Raw genomic sequence first — 13701 nt, forward strand, 5'->3', positions numbered from 1 at the left:
GTTTCCCCTTCTTGCCCTTCTATTGCTCTGTAAAGCGTCTTTGTGACAGTCTTCTGTGAAAAGCACTATACAAAGGAGTTGAATTCCTGTTCAGATCAGCTCAAACACTTCAGGCAGAGCGGGAGAACTGCAAACACTCCAGCACACAACCTACATTGGTTCTGAAAAGTACGTTCAGCTAATAATTCCCCCCATTTCTTTGTTCTCTCTGTAATAAAAGCAGGAATATTCCTCTGAGAAATTAAACCTGGGGGGGTGGGGGGGTTGGTGAAATATCGAGTTTCCGTGTGGAAGTGGAAACTGTCGTGTTCTGATGGACTCTCATGGGGGGGGGGGTTACAATGGCAGTCTTGGGGGCAACAAAGAAGACAATTACTGCAGCGGTAGGGGTGGCGGTGGGGTGGGGGAGGGGGCATTATTTTGGGGAAGATTGGTGTGGAAAAGGGGTTTGGGGGGGAGGTGCTAACAGCATGTAAAGCTCTCTCTGCTACGCTGCACTAGGCGCACACACTGCTTCGGGCACGGAGCCCGGAGGCAGCCGCTGTGTGGAGTACTTAGAGAGGTACAGGAGGACCGAGCTGCTCTTCACGCCGGGACGGGGGGTGACCGTGGCAACCGTGGAGCGGAAAAGGGGGCGCTGAGCATTCGGGAGTCGCCATGGCGATGTCCTGGGCACGCATGGGGGGGCACAGTGAGGGACAGACGGTCATCAACTGATTGTGTGTGCTTGTACAGAAACACACGTGCAGACAGGCACAGACAGAGGCACACACAAACTCACAGACAGACAGACACACACAGAGACAGAGACCGAGAGACAGAGACAGGCACAGAGACAGGCACAGAGACATAGGCACAGAGACACCATCCATCCATCCAATTTCACAAGCTTATCCGGAGTAAGTCGTGGTGGCAGTAGGCTAAGCTGGGTATTCCAGGCGTCCCTCTCCCTAGCAACGCATTCCAGCTCCTCCTGGGGGATCCCGAGGTGTTCCCAGGCCTGGAGAAATATATAATCTCTCCAGCGGGTTCTGGGTCTACCTCGGGGTCTCCGCCCAGTTGGACGAGCCCGGAAAACCTCCAATGGGAGGCGCCCGGGAGGCATCCTGATCAGATGCCCGAACCACCTCAAATGGCTCCTTTGACGCGAAGGAGCAGCGGCTCTACTCCGAGCTCCCTCCAGGTGTCCGAGCTCCTCACTCTATCTCTAAGGTTCAGCCCAGCCACCCTACGGAGGAAGCTCATTTCGGCCGCTTGTATCCGTGATCTCGTTCTTTTGGTCACTACCCAAAGCTCATGACCATAGGAGAGGGTTGGGATGTAGATCGACCGGTAAATCGAGAGCTTCGCCTTCTGGCTCAGCTCCCTCTTCACCACGATGGTCTGGTGCAACACCCGCATTACTGCTGACGCTGCACCGATCCGCCTGCCGATCTCACTCCCTTCTACCCTCACTCGTGAACAAGACCCCGAGATACTTGAACTCCTTCACTTGGGGCAATGACTCGTTCCCAACCCGGAGGGAGCAATCCACCGTTTTCTGTCAGAGAACTATAGCCTCGGATTTGGAGGTGCTGACTCTCATCCCAGCCGCTTCACACTCAGCTGAAAACCGCTCCAGTGCTTGCTGAAGGTCACGGTCCGATGAAGCCAGCAGAACCACGTCACCCACAAAAAGCAGAGACGCAATTCTGAGGTCACGAAACTGGACACTCAGTCAGGACCGGTGACAAGGGGCAAACTTGGCAGAGTCCCACACCCACTGGAAACGTGCTTGACTTTGTCTGCCACTCTGCAGGTACTGTCCCAGACCTCCACGCGGCACTGAAGAGGCGTGTCAGCCAAGACAGCCCAACAATGTCCAGAGCCTTCAGCATCTCAGAGCGAATCTTATCCACACCCGGCATGGTCCTCGGATGGTTTGGCAGAACTTCCTCGAGGCCAACCGAAAGTCCTTCTCCCTAGCCTCCCCGAACTCCACCCATACCCGGGTTTTTACTTCAGTGACTGCCGAAGCAGCAGCCCTGCTGGCCACCCGGTACTTGTCTGCTGCTTCAGGTGACCCCCAGGCCAGCCAAGCCCGAAAAGGCCTCCTTCTTCAGTTTGACGGCATCCCTCACCGCTGGTGTCCACCAGCGGGTTCTTGGGTTGCCGCCCCTGACCTTCTGGCCACAGCTCCTGCTTGCTGCCTCTGCAATGGAGGCTTTGAACATGGCCCTCTCGGACTCCATGTCCCCAGCCTCCCCCGGGATGCGCGAGAAGTTCCTCCGGAGGTGGGAGTTGAAGACCTCGCGGACAGGGGCCTCCGCCCAACGTTCTCAGTTCACCCTCACCACACGTTTGCGTTTACAGGATCTGTCCGGCAGCCTCCCCGGCCACTTGATCCAACTCACCACCAACTGGTGATCAGTTGACAGCTCTGCTCCTCTCTTCATCCGAGTGTCCAAGACATACGGCCGCAGGTCTGATGATACGACCACAATGTCGATCATCAATCTTTGGCCTAAGGTGCTCTGGTACCAAGTACACGTATGAGCTACCCTATGCTCGAACATGGTGTTCGTTCTGGACAATCCATGACCAGCACAGAAGTCCAATGACAACACACCGCTCGGGTTAAGATCAGGCAGGCCATTCCTCCCAATCACCCCCTTCCAGGTTTCTCCGTCGTTGCCCACATCAGCGTTGAAGTCGCCCAGCAGAACTATGGAGTCTCCAGTGACTCCACGAAGGCCGGATACTCTGAACTGCCGTTTGGTGCAAAAGCACAAACGACAGTCAGAGCTTTCCCCCCCAGCGATACATAGTCACAAAGAGGCGACCCTCTTGTTCCCCGGGTGGAACTCCAACACAGTGGCACTCAGCCGGTGGCTTGTGAGTCCAGCCCCTCTCCAGGAGTTTGGTTCCAGAACCAGGGCTGTGCGTGGAGGTGAGCCAAACTATATCTAGTTGGTACCGCTCCGCCTCCCGCACTAGCTCCGGTTGCTTCCCCGCCAGAGAGGTGACGTTCCACATCCCCAGAACCAGTGCACAGAGGCACAGGCACAGGCACAGGCACACACAAACACGGACAGACACATAGGCACAGACACACACACACACACACACACACACACACACACATAGGCACAGACACATAGGCCAGAGACAGACGCACACAAACACACACTGACACAGACACATAGGCACAGACAGACACAAACACACACACAGACATAGGCACAGACAAAATGGTTTCACACAGAGGACAGTGCTCAGCCCTTCCTTCTTCTGCTTTCTTTTGGCACCACAGTCGCTTTACAGCACCTCACTGCGGCCAAACAATGAAATTACACCTTTTTGTGCCTGTCGGAAATCATGTCTTGGGCTAGGAGGCAACCCACTGACTGCAGAAAATGTATTTCTCAGAAAATCTGCACAAAACAATTATTTTAAGATTAAAAGCTTTATAGCCGCAGTATTTTATAAAAACCAAGTGCATATTTTAGAGAAACGTTTACCTGGTGGGGGTGAAGAAGCTGATGTTGCTGAACCCAACAGAGTCCTGTGACGCATTCAGAGAATCTGCAACACAAAGGCCAGAAAACAGGGATTTTACCATTATCACAGATTCCCCATTAAAGCGCTCTCTGATCACTGCAAAGGTAAAACATGATCAAACAAAGTTCAGGCAGTTTCACAACCCTCCAAAAAATAACCTTTTATTCTGAATCCTTATTACTATTTGACCATTTCTGAATTAAGTGCTTACTGGGAGTCTTTCTCTGTCTTGCTCCTAGCAGACAGACAGCCCTTTTACCTTAATGTCTCTGCTTCTCCTAGATGGAGGTAGCGAGCACTGCTTCTCCTAGAAGGGGGTAGATCACACATTCTGGTCTTACCGCAAGGTCAATAAAGGGTATTCAAAAGACAAAATACTGATAAACGTTAATAGCCAGCTTGTCTTTTTGTTTTGGTAAAGCCCCCCCCTTCTGGGAGAAAGTACTGAAAACTGTAAGCCTTACTATGTCCGATTCAAATCAGAGAGTCGGTAAGCTCCCTCACTTTCTGTTACTTCTTTGCAAATAAATCCGGAAGTTTAACTTAAGTATAGCTATCGTCGATTTACTGGGATCTGTTTAATCAGACGATGCTCACCTGTGAAATGCGAAAAAGGGCTTTTTTTCCTGAACAGTACCCACATCAGGGGTTCTGTGAAACAGAGGCGTGAATGAGCATACGCAGCCAGCTGGGATGAAGGCAAGAAGAGTCTGGACTCTTCAACAAGAGACAGATGTAACTGACGATTTTATGGCCCCCTTTTACTCCCAAAAGCAAGCATTAGTTGTTCAGTGGTAGAATTCTCACCTGCCACACGGGAGCCAATGCAATAATACCTTTTCTAAACATTCTTTTAACAAAAAAATACATTTCAGAAAGGGACACCATCTTCTATTTGAACACTAATGCTTATCGCTGTTCATAAATGCACAAAAAAAACTAAACTTTCCTGCAATATACACCACAGGACATCCTTAACTAACGTCAACACCACCAAATCAAGATCAAAGGCCCTGTTTTTAACCGACTAGGCTACATATGTCAATCTATCAATCAGGTTTTACTTGTCCAATGCAATACATTTTCCAGAGGATTTGCCACAATAAGCTTCACAGTGCCCTACTGTAGGCAGGACAACCTCCCTGGAAGACATGAAATATATGAAGGAATCAGACTCAGTAAGGGGACTTGTTTGTGAGAAAGGCAAGTTCAAGACAGTACCCCTCCAGCAGTGCCTGGTTAGGCCTAGGTGGTGGCCCTTGTTTTTGCACCTCCTTTCTCAGAAAAAAGAATAAAGTAAAGAAATAACCTGGCAGCATTGATGTTTCAATGGTAGAATCCGGGTCCAATTCCCAGCCATTGCAGAAAGTTCACTTTCTTTGTAAATGGAATGGACTGCATTTATATAGCACTTTTATCCATAGTGCATTTCAACTGATGCCTCATTTACCCTTTCTAGCACACACACACACACACACACACACACACACACACACACACACACACACACACACACACCCAGAGCGAAGGATCGAACCAGCAACCTTCCGACTGCCAGATGACCGTTCTTCGTTCATACACATTACTACTCTCCTTTTAATGAACCAGGTTTCTGATGAATAGTCCATTGTGTCCAAAAAGTGTGTCCAAAGCCTACCCATTAGATGTAAATTGTACTTTTACCACAGCTTTGTACAGACAAACAGCGAGTGGGACACAACGGGTACTTATTCAAAACCTGTATTCAAAATGGTTATGCATGCTTGGGTGTCACAAGATATGCCTTTGTTCAGCAATGTAAATGTCATGTGTACTGGATGGCAACATAGTTAAAAACAAATAAATACATAAAAACAGTAGCATTATCAGCTTCCCCAGACACTGAGTATGTCTGAGCAATGTTTTCTGGAGTACAGCTTAGTGGGGAGAACCAGCAATGTTTACCATTGGTAAATTCAGTGGAACCGATTGCTTTTCACCAATCGGGGTTAGAGGGAAGAGAGAGAAGAGAGGCAGTATTTGGTCAAATGGGTTTGGGAAAAGAATTGGGCCAATAGTCAGTAGCTCCTATAATTAACAATACCCCAAATTCACAAAACATTTACAATTTTAAATGATCAGACCCCTGCCAGACCTCTTCGTTCAGCCTCCACAGGCCGCTTGGCACCTCCCCCTCTCCGAAACTCCACCTCACGCTCATGACTACTGTCTGTTCTGGCTCCACGGTGGTGGAACAAACTCCCCGTTGAGGTCAGAACTGTAGAATCTCTCCCCCCACCTTACCTCCCTGTGAACCTTAATTGTTGTTTTTGTGATTTACTTTGTGTTTTGGTATTTTTTGTTGGCTAGGCAAGCAGTAGTTAAGTGGATAGTTAAGTTTGGTCACTTTTGCTTTGTTGTTTATTTGTTGATAAAAAAAATTAAAAAAAGGCCCTGGTCCTTATCTTTGTTGTATGGGTAGCAATTGAAATTGTACTTCCCTCTAGGGTCTTTCAGCGCACTTAGCCCTGGTTATGGGTATGCACTTTGTTGTACGTCACTCTGGATAAGAGCGTCTGCCAAATGCCAATAATGTAATGTAATGTAACAACTACAACTGCTACCCGAATTTGAATGCAGTTGAACCACAAACTACTAGTTAAACAGCCCCTTTTGGATAAGATTGGACAACCCTGTTTAATATGCATTTACTACTGCAGTGATACTCAATCCTGGCCATGGAGAGCAAAGCTTTTGTTTTTCCATAAGGACAGCAACCGATTCCGTCTTAAGAACCCAGGAGATGGGCTGAGTTTTCCTTCCTGCTGTGTGAAATGATCAAAATTATCCCGCATTTCACTCCTCCTTTCTGAGGAAAGAGAACACATCCCTCCCTCACTCAAGCATTGGTGGTTCAGTGGTAGAATTCTCGCCTGCCACGCGGGAGGCCCGGGTTCGATTCCCGGCCAATGCAGGGTCCCTTTTCCTGCCGCTCTTTTACCCATCGCATCAACTTCCCTGGAATCTTAGTTTTCCCATCGGGATGTCTACCTCAAATTCCATCCATCAGCAGAGTCAGCAGGTTACTAGTTTAGATCCCATCTTGTCCCAGGTCCAGTAGTACAGGACTGCTTTCCTGAAGGGTCTGTGTATAAATGCTGGTTTCTGCACCAGACAACTATTCCGGCTTCAATTCTGTGTGTAGGCCTTTCTTAACAATTACTGTCAGTGTAGCCATTTCCTAAATATGGGGCAAAACATCAAAGGGCAAACACGTCCAGTGAAGTCTACAGGCTACAAATAAAATGCAAGCATTTCATCCAAATAATCTCAACTGAAACAGGCGTGACAGTGCTCCTTTAATAACTAAGAGCATTGCATTAAATGGCCACCAGATAGCAGTGTGCACCCAATACGCTTATAACTGCTTAATACAGCAGGCTCTATGGATTAAACTACGGCGTCCGTTAACAGCAAATAACAGTCCCAAACAGAAATCCACGTGGAGCCGCAAGGCACTGAAGAGCAGAACTGAATCCACGCTAGCATTCCAGAGTCCTCCCTCCTGCCTAAGGGTCCTTCTACAGTCAGAGCGGATGTGGCAGTCTCCCCTTCACCGCAGGTTTCTCAGCAGACCTGTAGCAGAACCCAACATCTAAGCATTGGTGGTTCAGTGGTAGAATTCTCGCCTGCCACGCGGGAGGCCCGGGTTCGATTCCCGGCCAATGCAGGATCCCTTTTCCCAGACAAGAATTCCACCTTTGTACCTTTTCCAACACATGGCTGGACTGTTTACAAATAGCTTCAAATATACTTAGCGCATCCTCTTTGAAAGCGCACACTACAAAACCTTACAGATATCTATGGCCAGAAAAGACTCTCACTTAACCATTGCATGAATGATCCAATATGAAACCAGTGATGTCATTTAGCAATGCATCAAAACCTGAAGGAAAAACATGCAGTTAACATCACTGCTACGCAATGCAGAAAGCGTAAGAGAAAAATCGCTTCAGATCATTTTCACACCACAGAAAGTGATGCCACACAGCACGCCATACAGCCTCAGCAAAACACATTTTAGGCCTTTCACTTAAATCATGTCAATTGATCACTGAAAACAGAAGAGAAACCATATATACTGTATTAACAGGAACAATACTTGCAAGTAAGCATGTAGGTGCAAACAGCCTCCATATATTAGTGGATGCTAACTGAGCCAACTTGCGACACTTGGAAATGCCTGTTAGACAACAAGCTAGGAATGCTACAATTACTCGGAAGACTAGACCTAAATCAAATGATATAGGCTTTTGTTCCTGAAATACAGCAGAAGTGTAGCCCAGAGCAAACCAGTGTGAAAACAGAAATAGGGCATGCATCAATATCAAGCAAATTAATACCAATGTCAAAAAAGGGAAGATTTGCTAACACGCAAACGGGCAATGCTAATGCGCTAACCGGCAATGCTAATCCTCCGTCCTCTGTAGGTGTCCACTCCAACTGAAACTAAGCACACTTCATTCAACAGATAGAGTACACAGAGTTCAGAAGCACTGTTCTACATGAATGGGAAAGTCCCATTCGTCTCACGCTAAAAAGAGGCATCCATATCTCCATTTTGAAATAGGCTGTGACCGTTCTGGTAGGGCCTAGATTTTAGTAAGAAATTAATAGTCACATACAAAAACATAAATTCATATGACTCCTTTTATACCGTTTATGCCGGGGGGCGGGGCACTCCGATACGAAAATTGAATTACAGTACAACTCAAGTTAAATAATGCATATTCACTGATCCGAATCCCGGAACTGATAACACTATGAATACGGCCACTGTTTCACTGATTGTTAACAGCATGCTGCAGATTTGCATCCCGCAGGCATAATTACATGGATTATGTTTCTATTTTTGGCCATTGCATTGTCATGTCCCGAGTTCAACCAGGAGCATTATGGAGCCTCCCTCCCTGTCCCACACCGTAATGCTGTGTAGAGCAGGGGTAAGAGACCTCAGCACGGTCTGCTGGTTTTTGTAATTAAAGGTACAATAGGTCGTTTCGGACTCCTAACGGTAAAGAGAGGAATTGCAACAACAAACAACCTCAGACCACAACACTGTTTAAGCTTCCCACAGTCGAAGAATATAACTCGTTACAGTTCAGTGCTCTCGTGCACTGTTTTGGAAAGCTGACACTGACAAACATAATAGAGGCTGTCTTTTCGTAGTCTTCTCGTAAGAAAATGTTCGCCGAACAGGTGACTTTATGAAATTTTGACTTTGGTGTGCTACACAACACTATTTCTATTTTTTGTCTTTTTGAAGTTCACGTTAGCTAACCAACTATATTGCGAGCAAGCAAGTTATTTGGCTACATAACTAACTGGCTACATAACTAAGATATGACAGTTCACCACAAACGATGCAACTGTAACTTAGTTTTAACAGAAATAAGGGTTTAGCTAAACACGCATTATTGAACACTTAACGAGATAAAAGGAACGTGAAGCTGCCTAAATTGCACTCCAGACAAGCTATCACTGAAACTGTATACTATTGCTTATCTAGTTGAAAAACCATACCAGCTAATAGCAATTAACAGTTTGTTTCCCAAGTGTACAAATATCCACCTGAAGCACAATGCTTGAGCAATCGCGACTATGTTCGTATTGCCTATATTTTATCATAAGTGGATATTTGTAAATTTGTCAAGCTAACTACAGCTAATTTGCTTGTTGCTACCGATAACAAACTGGTATGGTTTTAGAATTAGATATGTACTCTTGGATAATAAGCAATAATATACACTGACTTTCAGTGATTGTTGTCTCAAGTGCTATCTGGGCAGCTACACAAGAATAAGCCCCCACGCCATTGGCTGTAGCAGTTAGAACCTATTTTTAACCAATGAGCTTGAATTGTTGTACAGCTGTACAATGTTTTGATACAGAGTGACGGCCTAACCAATGTACACTTTGAAACCCAAATTTAAGGACTATAAACACAGGCAGAGGGTGAGTCGACATGTCAGTGAGCCTTTTACAATGATAGGAAGGGATTTACAATGGTCTTGAAACAATGTTTTAACACAAAAATCTTACCTATTGTAGCTTTAGGATTTCAAAAAATCTACAATCCCCTGCAAAAATCTTACTTATTGTACCTTTAAGATTTCTAAAAATCTAGTCCCCTCCATACATACTGGCACCCTCAATTCAAATGAATTGTTATACATGCTAAACTATATGCAAAATTTATATGAACTTACTGCGATGCCACTGTTCAGAAAAAAAATCACAATTTTTATTCTGAAAGCCGCATCAAAATAATTGGCACCCCTTTGTACTTTGGGCACCCTTCCATTGCCAAGATAACAGCCCTCAGTCGCCTCCTATCAGGTCTGACAAGAAGGGAGAAGATCTAACCAGAGACCATATTATGTATTTACATTGACTACAACAGCAAACATTTTTCTGTGGACTTGGAGGAATGTTTCTTAGATCACTGTCTTGCTGATAGATCTTTAGCCAGATGTTGGTCTAAAATTCTGATACACAGCTGTTTATCCAGGGCCCTCAGAAGCAAAACCACCACAGAACATCAGACATCCACCATCATAGTGGGGATTTGGTTCTTTTCTTCTTTTTTGCCAAACCCACCAAACTTCCTGTCACATCTGACTGTAGAATGTTTAGCAAATGGCAGGTTTTTGTGGAAGCTCTTTGTAACAGGAGGCCTTCTTCAAAAATATTGTGTTAATCTCACAAACATGTTTCTTGTTTGTTGTACTTTCGGTTTGTGGAGTGTGGTTCGGGGAATGTACAGTTTCTCAGATAAGGAACGAGACAACGCAGAGCAATAATTGACCAGAGAAAAAAAAAAAAAACAGTCAAAAGAATACTGTGCACGGAACACAAAATAAATGCTCTATTAACTTCAATAATGTTTTGTATATCATTTTAGAGTTTCTGAGGTAACCTATCAAGCACTGCACACCAGAATCATATCATTTTAAATATGAGAGATCAGACAAGGCCCAGACAAGTAAAAATTAAGGCATAATGTAATAAAAAATAATAAAAAACAAAAACTGCTGACACTCCACTTTATCAAAATAATGTATAATACACGTGCCACAAGGACCGAAAAACAAGGGCATGCATTGGCCGGGAATCGAACCCGGGCCTCCCGCGTGGCAGGCGAGAATTCTACCACTGAACCACCAATGCTGAGCACAGCACCAATCTCCCCACTACTGCTCATGAAAGCAGCATAAGAAACAGAATCCTCAGCTACACAGTCGGCCAATCAGAAGCAACAGGGGAAGAGTGTAAGCAACGTAAGCAGCATTGAGCAGAGTGTGGGGGAGGGGAGGTGAGAAGCGTGCTGCGGACTGAAGCAGCAGCTTGCTTCCACAGAAACAGCTTTTCACCAGAGGAGAATGTCCGCTAGCAGCGGTTTCCTTAAACAACCGCTCACATACCAGGCATCTAATCATAATACTGCCTTCAGTACAATACAGTTTATTTCACAGAAGCTTTAATCCAATAGGGCGTACAAAAACAGAGCATACCACGGTCATTGAACAAACTACATAAGAGACTGGGTAAAATGCAATTCACATAGGATCTGTTGTAAAACCATGAATATGAATCTAGTACACAAGGAAGAAAGGCAAAGTCTGTAAGTAATAAAATCAGGAACTGCAATACTGGGGTAAATCTGTCCAATACAGTCAGAACGTGTCTCAATAATAAGACCAAAAGAAAAAATTCAAAGAACAAAAAGCTAACATGGCTAAACTTGCACTAGCTCAGGTTAATTGCGACCAGTGGGAACATACCCTGTTTCTGGAGATATACTGTCCTAAGTTTTCACTCTAACCGCCAACAAAGCACACCCCAGGCAGCAGCTAGAAACCTTATAGAGCTGCTGAATCACGTGAGCCAGATTAAGCTTGAAATGTAACCGGCAAGACAGTACTCCAGAAACAGGCTTGTTTACTGCTGTTGTAAGACATTTCAGACAAAATTAGGAGCCAGGTAGCATACAAAAAACTGAGCCTGGCAACCATAATGCACTGCAACCCTCCATACTACACAGCGGCAAAAACAAAAGAGCATGCATTGGCCGGGAATCGAACCCGGGCCTCCCGCGTGGCAGGCGAGAATTCTACCACTGAACCACCAATGCTTAGCTGAGGCTAAAAGCCCCGCAGCAGCTTACAAACGGTCCTTCTACACATGAAACCCGACCCACACTGAATTGCTGACCAATCGGACAGGAGGAGATGGAGAAATGCAAATGAACTAATCACACCATGGGAGAGGAAAAGAAGACGTCATGTGAGCGCACCAAAAACGAAACAAACTGCCTGCAATGCGCACAAAGAGGTCATATGACATCCCAGGGGCATGAGAAGGCAGCTGACAAGTGACTACAGGAAGGCAGGATGACCCTAAAGATTTACACCAAAACTGCAGTCGCAGTGCTATTTGTACTTCACACCCTTCAACCTTCAATCCAGACGTTCAGCTTTACTCACCCCATTACCGGACGACTACAAAACCCAGACACCGGAGCATTGGTGGTTCAGTGGTAGAATTCTCGCCTGCCACGCGGGAGGCCCGGGTTCGATTCCCGGCCAATGCATCACTCTTTTCTTTTACATTCTACTGCACCCTGCCTTCATCCCCTCGCAGGCCCCCAAATAAATCTATTTTCAACTGAACACTCGAAACCACAACTCCCCCACCCTCAAATAAAAAAAGCCAGAAAATTAAGGCCATAAAGTCTGCTTAATGAGCTCCCGGCCGATTCATCTGAAATATTTGCAATTCAGTTGCGAAATTACAAAACTTTAAAACACAGCTCTTAAATTCAGGAAAATAATTATCTTTTTGGCACGTTACTGCTGGATGAATCCACTCCTAAAGACTGTTGTAGGCCCATGATGCTAAGCCAGAGGCAAGCTGTGGTAGAACGTGGGAGAATGAATGGAACACAAATCGAAAGCTCCATGATCACATGAAAAGTTCAAAAACACAGAAAATGTACTTCACGTAGTTCACTTCAATAACAGCTGGTTAACCAAAGGACACCACACAAAAACATTTCCATTGCCTGTTAAGCGAGAGCATTTACATGTCCTATTAATTGCATTTACAGCACTGATCAGTGCATTTCCACCGCCTGTTAGCGCATAAGCATGGGCCGTTAGCGCATTAGCATGGGCCGGTAGCATATTAGCATGGGCCGTTAGCATATTAGCATGGGCCGTTAGCATATTAGCATGGGCCGTTAGCATATTAGCATGGGCCGTTAGCATATTAGCATGGGCCGTTAGCATATTAGCATGGGCCGTTAGCATATTAGCATGGGCCGTTAGCATGTTAGCATGGGCCGTTAGCATGTTAGCATGGGCCGTTAGCATGTTAGCATGGGCCGTTAGCATGTTAGCATGGGCCGTTAGCATGTTAGCATGGGCCGTTAGCATGTTAGCATGGGCCGTTAGCATGTTAGCATATTAGCATGGGCCGTTAGCGCATTTACAGTGTTTGTTAGCATATTGGCATCGCCCGTTAGCTACAACCTCCAAGGGTTGACTGGTATAGAACAGGAAGCACCATTTTGATGGATTAATAAGCACTCCAGTTAAATGGACTCCATTTTGCAATATTGCAGTCTCCCGTTCCCGCACTACACTTGCATACATGACTCTCTACATCAGGACAAACCACCCATTTTCCCCAGACGCACCCATGATGCACTAAGCTATGGGCCGTTAGCATGTGAGAGCATTTTCATATCCTATTAATTGCATTTACAGCACTGATTAGTGCATTTCCATCGCCTGTTAGCACATAAGCTTTGGCCGTTAGCATATTAACATTGGCCGTTAGCACATTTACAGTGCTTGATAGCACATTGGCATTGCCCATTAGCGCATTTACTGTTTTTTTTTAGCACATTGGCATTGAGCGTTATCGCATTTGCAGTTTGTTAGCACATTGGCATTGCCTGTTAGCGCATTTTCAGTGTTTGTTAGCATAATGGCATTGCCCATTAGCGCGCTCGCATCGCCCGTTAGCTACAACCTGCAAGGGTTGACTGGTATAGAACAGGAAGCACCATTTTGATGGATTAATAAGCACTCGTTAAATGGACTCCATTTTGTAATA

General features: G+C 45.7%; 1 protein-coding gene and 5 non-coding genes across 6 annotated transcripts in view; 3 read left to right on the forward strand and 3 right to left on the reverse strand.

Annotated features, from left to right (window-relative positions):
• The window catches only part of vac14 (vac14 homolog (S. cerevisiae)), a 74392-nt gene that overhangs the window by 42268 nt on the left and 18423 nt on the right, over positions 1-13701 (reverse strand). The window contains exon 10 of the mRNA XM_061247053.1: positions 3501-3564. Within this exon, the coding sequence (XP_061103037.1) occupies positions 3501-3564 (64 nt within the window). The remainder of the gene's footprint in view (positions 1-3500; positions 3565-13701) is intronic.
• On the forward strand, positions 6423-6493 carry trnag-gcc (transfer RNA glycine (anticodon GCC)). Its single transcript has one exon. It is a non-coding gene; the product is annotated as a tRNA-Gly (tRNA).
• trnag-gcc (transfer RNA glycine (anticodon GCC)) lies at positions 7179-7249 on the forward strand. Its single transcript has one exon. It is a non-coding gene; the product is annotated as a tRNA-Gly (tRNA).
• On the reverse strand, positions 10679-10749 carry trnag-gcc (transfer RNA glycine (anticodon GCC)). Its single transcript has one exon. It is a non-coding gene; the product is annotated as a tRNA-Gly (tRNA).
• On the reverse strand, positions 11643-11713 carry trnag-gcc (transfer RNA glycine (anticodon GCC)). The gene has a single exon. It is a non-coding gene; the product is annotated as a tRNA-Gly (tRNA).
• Positions 12102-12172, forward strand: trnag-gcc (transfer RNA glycine (anticodon GCC)). Its single transcript has one exon. It is a non-coding gene; the product is annotated as a tRNA-Gly (tRNA).

Source organism: Conger conger, chromosome 6, assembly GCF_963514075.1.
Source record: "Conger conger chromosome 6, fConCon1.1, whole genome shotgun sequence".
NCBI lineage: Eukaryota > Metazoa > Chordata > Actinopteri > Anguilliformes > Congridae > Conger > Conger conger.